General features: G+C 45.8%; 1 protein-coding gene across 1 annotated transcript in view; it reads left to right on the plus strand.

The window, feature by feature from the left end:
• Nucleotides 1-4,043: 4,043 nt before the first annotated feature.
• Nucleotides 4,044-7,355, plus strand: part of LOC126986791 (uncharacterized) — a gene marked incomplete at its 5' end in the record, with an annotated part of 4,248 nt that continues 936 nt past the window's right edge. Inside the window, 2 exons of the mRNA XM_050843161.1 lie at nt 4,044-4,135; nt 7,110-7,355. The exon at nt 7,110-7,355 is cut by the window's right edge and continues 936 nt beyond it. Of these exons, the coding sequence (XP_050699118.1) occupies nt 4,044-4,135; nt 7,110-7,355 (338 nt within the window). The remainder of the gene's footprint in view (nt 4,136-7,109) is intronic.

A 7,355-nucleotide genomic window follows, 5' to 3' on the forward strand; every position in this document is an offset into this window, starting at 1 on the left:
GCATGTTTTGTTTTTCATCCCTCTTGGTAAGCAGGTGAGCCGAGTTAAATTTTCGAAAGCAAGATGGCGCCATTATAAACACTTGTCTGCGCGATAACGGGTTGGGACAGACCACCGGTGCCCACCAAGAGAGCCTACCAAAGCCATAGGCGGAAAGAAAACAAACAAACAGATGAGCAGGTGTGACTCGCTTCCATTATGTGAAGGAAATGTAAAAAAAAATAAAAATTGGTTGTGTGACAGCAGCGACGAGAAAGTTGGTAAGCTGAACGCAGAAACGAATAAACAAGCGATCGTATAAAAACAAACAACAACATGAAGAAAGTAAAAAAAGAAAAACAAACAAAAAATAACGTAATAAGACAAAAAAAAATAATATGGAGAAAAAGGAAAAAAGAAAAAAAGAAAAAAAAAAAAAAAAAAAAAAAACAGAAAAAATAAAAAAGAAAAAAAGAAAAAAACAAGAAAAAAGAAAAAAAAAAAAAAACAAAGTAAACAACAACATGAAAAAAAAAAAGAAAAACAAAACTAAAGAAATAAAAAAAGGAAGAAAAGAAAGAAAAACAACAAGAAAGAAAGAAAAAACAACAACAACACAAACGCAAGTCACTTAAAAATAAATCCCTCCTTTTAGACGCAACACAACATTGATAACAAGAGAATAACACGACGATGCAGATTCCTCTCTCTCTCTCTCCTTCCCTTCCCTTCCCTTGCCTTTCCTTTCCCTTCCCTTCCCTTGCCTTCCCTTCCTTTCCTTTCCTTCCCTTCCCTTTCCTTTTCTCTTCTTTTCTTTTTCTAATTTATTCTCTTCTCTTTTCTTCTCCCTCCCTCCCTCTGATTCTCGGTTCAATTATACTTAATATAAAAAAAAACACTAACACATTAACACTCACCAGTACACAACCTCCTCAATTATATGAAACAAAAAAACAAAAAAAGACGAAATAATAAAATCGGATCAAAACAACATAACACGAATAAAAGGGAACAAACTCACAAGGAAAACGAGTAAGGTGGATGTTCGCCAATTGGTACGCACTCTTTCCTATAAGTACGCACATTAAGGGGGACAAGAACTCCTCATGGGATACTGAACTGAGATAAGAAAACAAACAACCCTCAAAATAACGATTGATTAACACATTATAATTATTTTCAATGTTACCGATTAATTTTTTCACTCCGGTCAATTTTCAAGAGTAATATTTTTTTCTCTCCCCTAAGGTGCGTACTAATTGAGGTGGTGCGTACGAACTGGCCAACATACCCTACAGAGCATCATCGTAACACTCACCAATCACTCGGCCGCTTCGTCCTTCCTCCCGCTAAGTCCTTCCTGAAATAAAAACAAAAGACCAAGATCCTTAAATTACTAAAGTTCGAAAAATGATAAATAAACTAAATAAAACAATGACTCTAATGGGAGGCCAACGCTAACCTCCTTACCTGCCTAATGATCCCGGTGACCTTGCAATTAGTCAACACAGGTAATAGACTCGTCCTTCATACCTGTAATCAACTCGGCCTTTACTCCTTTGTTCTCATGTTTACCTATAAAAAGCGTTGTTCTTCTCGTTATTAAACCTTAGCGCCTGTGTGTTTTGTGGGACTGATAATATGCACTTGCCCTTCATCCTTGCAACTGACTCAGCCAATATCTTTTTCTCTCTCGTTTTCATACTTTCATTTATAAAAGCATAATTCTTTTAGTTAACTTTTCTTAGGCGCTTCTTACCTCGTTGTACTCGACTGAATTAAAAAAAAAAAAAACATTCTTGTCCTACGGTCGTATTCCAAGTCCTCTTTTACTACCAGCAAAAAAAAAAAAAAAAAAAAAAAAACATGGCAGCTTCTCCACCATTTTCCTTACTCATCAAATCCCACATAGCTCACATCCACTTATTCTTCTCTTGGCATGACAATGAAGATATATTTAATACGTTAGACAGATCCATTACCCTGCGCAAGTACTTCATGGAAAGCTTGCACGGAACGGAGTCTGGTACAGTGATTTTGAGGATATGACGACCAAGGAAGGGAGAGCTTGTCATTGGGGTGCGTAGAGTGTGGGGAGGTAAGGTGGTGGGGGGTTGGAATGGGTGTGGGGTTAGGGTATAGGTTGTGGGTTCGGGTTTTGGAGGAGTAGGTTGACAAAAACTCCTCTGCTTCCTCCTTCTCCTCTTGTTCCTCCTCCTCCTCCTCCTCGTTCTCTTCATCTCCTGTGCCAATTGTGCTCTGATGCCTGGCTCATTAGTCTCTCAGTAAGTCACTCACTCTTCCCTCTCTGCTTCTTTCTACCTTCCTGCCTTCTCTGCTCCTTAACCTTTCTGGCTCTCGTTCTTTTTCTTAGATGATGTATTTAGTGTGTAATAGATAGTATGATAGTGTGTTAGTGTTTGTTAGAGAGTCTTAGTGTGTTTAGGGCGAGAGTTTTAGTGTGATGAGTCTTAGTGTATCTGGTGTGTGGTAGGTAATGTGACAGTGTGTTTGATGTGTGTTAGGTGTGTTTAGGACGATAGTGTTAGTGTGATAAGTCGTAGTGTATTTGGTAGGGAGTTCGATGTGTGTTAGGTACGCTTAGTGTGTTTAGGACGATAGTTTTAGTGTGATAGTCTTAGATAGTGTATTTAGTGTGTGATAATGTGATAGTGTGTGTTAGTCTTAGATAATGTGTTTAGGGCAATAGTGTTAGTGTGATAAGTCTTGGTGTATTTGGTAGTGAGTTTGATGTGTGTTAGGTACTCTGAGTGTGTTTAGGACGATAATGTTAGTGTGATAGTCTAGATAGTGTATTAGTGTGTGATAATGAGATAGTGTGTGATAGTCTTAGATAATGTGTTTAGGACGATAGTTTTAGTGTGATAGCCTTAGATAGTGTATTTAGTGTGTGATAATGTGATAGTGTGTGTTAGTCTTAGATAATGTGTTTAGGGCGATAGTTTTAGTGTGATAGTCTTAGATAGTGTATTTAGTGTGTGATAGAAAATGTGATAGTGTGTTAGTCTTAGATAATGTGTTTAGGGCGATAATGTTAGTGTGATAGTCTAGATAGTGTATTTAGTGTGTGATAATGAGATAGTGTGTGTTAGTCTTAGATAATGTGTTTAGGGCGATAATGTTAGTGTGATAGTCTAGATATTGTATTTAGTGTGTGATAATGAGATAGTGTGTGATAGTCTCAGATAATGTGTTTAGAGCGATAGTCTGTTAATCAGCATACGGCCTTGGTCAAGTCACGTATACTGTAACCTTGATAGTGACCACCAACCCGGCTACTCCCCCGTCCCTTCCCCTCCCTTCCTTCCCTTCCATGTTTGTACTGCGTCGTCCCCTGTCATCCCTAGTTTCCCCTTCACCAGCTGCTTCCCAATTTCCCTTCCCTTTCCTTTCCTTTCCTTTCCTTCCCTTCTCTTCCTTTTTCTCTTTCCTTCCCCTCCCTTCCTTTCCCTTCCATGTTTGTACTGCGTCGTCCCCCGTCATCCCTAGTCTCCCCTTCACCAGCTGCTGCCCAGTTTCCCTTCCCTTCCCTTCCCTTTCCTTTCCTTCCCTTCTCTTCCTTTTTCTCTTTCCTTCCCCTCCCTTCCCTTCCCTTCCATGTTTGTACTGTGTCGTCCCCTGTCATCCCTAGTCTCCCTTTCACCAGCTGCTCCCCAATTTCCCTTCCCTTCCCTTCCCTTTCCTTTCCTTCCCTTCCCTTCCTTTTTCTCTTTCCTTCCCTTTCCTCCCCCCTTCCCCTTGCCTTTGCGATCATGTTTATCTGACCCTTTGTGTCCACTGCCCTTTGCGTCCCCATCCTTTGCTTAACTCCCCTCTCCCCTACCCATATCTCCCCTACCACATGCCTCCCCCACCTCTTGTTCCTCCTATCCCATGCCTCAACACCCCTCCTCAGCTCCCAGTGTCTCCCTCCACCCCCTGTCAATCCTACCCTAAGCTTCCCCACCCATACTTAGGTCTTAGTGTCTCCCCCACCCCTTGTTTCCTCTACCCCCTGTCTCCCCCCTGCCCCCCATACCTAACGCCCCCCTGTGTGTTTGTTTAATTGCAGTTCCTCTTGGATTTCGTGGCCCCTCGCCTTCCTACTTCAGGGCGTGTTTGATGACCTAGTGGATGACCCCGCCCTCCCCGTAAGGTCAGTCCTCCCCTGACCTCTCTCTCTCTCTCTCTCTCTCTCTCTCTCTCTCTCTCTCTCTCTCTCTCTCTCTCTCTCTCTCTCTCTCTCTCTCTCTCTCTCTCTGTGTGTGTGTAATAATAATAATAATAATAAACGGTTTATTTCATGGAGTACCAGGCAGCCCTAGAGCTGAAAATATACATCAATGGAAGATGAAATGAAATGAATGAGACAAATGAACAAAGTAGTATGATCGAAAATAAAAAGGAAAATAGAAATAACAATAATAGCAATAATCATAGTAAAGATAATAATAATAATCACGATAATAATCACGATAATAATAATGATAATAATAATAGTAATCATAATAATAATAATAATCATAATAACAACAACAATAAGTCCTAATGAAAAATATTTACAAAACATACAAATTGTGCTGCTCTTAATTTGTATTGTTGATATATTTGACCATCACGGGCACTGCGCTGTTCTTATAGCGGTCAGTCCGTGCCCGTATCTTGGCAATAATGTTGTGGTGTCGCACTGATTGCTGAGGGCGGTTCACTGCGGGTGGGAGGATGTGTCTGTGTCTGGGCTGGTTGAGAAGCTTGGTTGCGAACCGGTGTAGTAGGGTCTCGTGACGGTGTTGTAGGCTGGTGAGATGGAGGGAGTCGAGGGCGTCCTGATAGCTGGTGTAGTGAGGGCCCAGGATGATTTTGCAGGCTCGCTTCTGGACGCGTTCAAGTTGGCGGCGCTGCGTGATGTTGATGGAGGAAGACCACGCTGGGGACGCGTATGTCAGTTTGGGGAGGATGAACGAGGAGTACACGCTCGCCAGCGCACACTCAGGGGCCCCCAGCGTTTTGAGTCTCCTCAGCAGGTACAGTTTATAGGTGGCAGATCTGGTGAGCTGGGAGACGTGCTCCGTCCATGTGAGTTTGTTGTCCAGGGTGTCTCCAAGGAGTTTGGCTGGTGTAGCTACCCGGAGAGTGTCGTTGATGGACACCACAGGGGGGCAACAGGGGCAGAGGAGGTGTTGATGTGTAGGAGTGTAGTTTTGGTGTCGTTGATGGTGACCATGTTTTGTGTTGTCCATGTGTGTAGGTTGTGTAGTGTTTCCTGGAGGTGGGAATAATCTGGGTTGCTGTTGTCAACTGTTACTCCCACTGTGGTGTCGTCCACGTACTTCCAGCGGTGGGGTGTGTGGGTCAGGGCGTCATTAATTAGGATAAGGAAGCACAAAGGGCCCATTTTGGACCCTGAGGTACCCCACAAGTAAGGTGTAGAGGAGGGGAGGCCACTCCCTGAAATCTCACCACCTGTTTACGCTGGTGCAGGAAATCAGCCAGCCAGGAGACCAGGTTAGGGTGAAGCCCTAGGTTTATTGCTTTGTTGATGACTGTGGTGTGGTGAACTAGGTCAAAAGCCTTTCGGAAATCAATAAAAGCGAGAGAAACTGATGTTTTGCGTTTTCAAGATTTCTGTAGGCAAAGTCCAGGAGATTAATTAGGCAGTGTGTGGTGGAGGTTGACTTGATATTGCCGTACTGTTGTGGGTCTATGAGGGAGCAAGATGAGTGTAAGTCCACTTGAAAATGAAGGCTTCACACAGGAGGCTGGGAATGGGGTGATAGAAATAGGCCTCAAGTCACTCGGTGATTGAGGGTGGTGGTCTTGGGAATCGGGTGACATATGCTGTTTTCCAGTCAGCAGGACACTGACTTTGACGGAAGGAAGCGTTAACAATAGACGCGAGGGCCGTGGCCAGCTCGGGGGCAAACTCCTGGTACAGTTTGATGGGGAGATCAGTGGGCGTGGTGGACCGCTTTGTTTTAAGTTGTCTTAGTGACCTGGCGACCTCATAGGCCTCAACCGTGGGGAGTGGTGATGGGGCGGGCAGGTAAGCTGGGAGTGAGGTCAGGTCCAGGCTGGGGAGGGACTGACAGATGGCCGAGAAGTGGAGCTTGATGGCCTCAGCTGCTTCAGGTGGCAGGAGGTGAGATACGCCCGGGATGGAGGGGCGCTGTTGTTGAGGCCACACAAGGCCTTAATTTTGAAAACCATTTCCCAATTTTACCTTGCTTAAGGTTGTTGATCTTTTGGGGGTAGTATGTGGCCTTGGCTCGTTTGATATCCCGGATAACTTTGTTGCGGAGGGGCTTGTAGAGTGTAGGGATGGTGTGGAAGGAGTCATTTATCTGTTCAATGAGACGTTTTATTCTGTGTGTAATAAACCGGGTGTCTGAAGGGGGCACTCGTCTTGCTTTTAGCGGTAAGAAGTGGGGGTAAGCTGCAGTAATTGTGCTGGTGTAGTTGCTCCATTTTGGTGTACGTCATCCACTAAGGACTTCAACCCAGCGGTGGCGTGTTATCCATTGGCCGAACGCGCGGATGGCTGAGTCCGTAACAGGCCTGTAGGTCTTGGTGGCTGGCGGGGTTTTGTTGGATGTGGTAGGTGCAGGTGTCCAAAGAACTGACAGGTGTGTGCTGCGTCCCATGGGAGGGAGGGGCTTAGGGGGAAGGTAGTGGGAAGTGAGGTCAGTGAGGATTAAATCCAGTGTGTGTGTGTGTGTGTGTGTGTGTGTGTGTGTGTGTGTGTATCCCCTTCACACTCCCCTTACACCCCACTCACATCCCTTAAGAAGCCCCTCCCGTCTCTCTCACCTCTCCCTCATCCCTTCTCACACCTCCTTCCTTCTCTCCCACCCCCATCACATCCCTCTCACTCGCTCGCACACCTTTCAAACTCACCCATCACTCTCACATCCCTCTTACACATCCTCACATCCCTTTAACACCTTCTCACACACCTTTCACCTCCCTCACACCCCTCTCACACCCTCCCTCCACCCCCTCAAATCCCCCCCTCACACCACTCTTACACCCCCTCAAACCCCTTTTACCTCCCTCACACACGCTCTTCATACCCTCATCCCCTCCCCTCCCCACCCCCTCATATCCCCCCTGACACATGCCGTTTCCCGCAGGTTCCGCAACTGGAATACAACACTGCGTCTCAAGGGCACCTCGCCGTCGCGCATTGTGGAGAAGATCGTCGAGAGGCGCTCCCCACAGCCGTCCCCGAGCACCTCCCCGCTGCCGCCGGAGACCCAGCCGCACCTCGGGCCCTGCTGCCTCGCCCACACCAGCACCCACCGCTCCTCGTCCCGCTCCCAGCACATCCAGCCGCAGCGGTGCAAAGGCGACAACACCACCCACTGCGCCTGCTGTCT

The sequence above is a fragment of the Eriocheir sinensis genome, chromosome 63 (assembly GCF_024679095.1).
Source record: "Eriocheir sinensis breed Jianghai 21 chromosome 63, ASM2467909v1, whole genome shotgun sequence".
NCBI lineage: Eukaryota > Metazoa > Arthropoda > Malacostraca > Decapoda > Varunidae > Eriocheir > Eriocheir sinensis.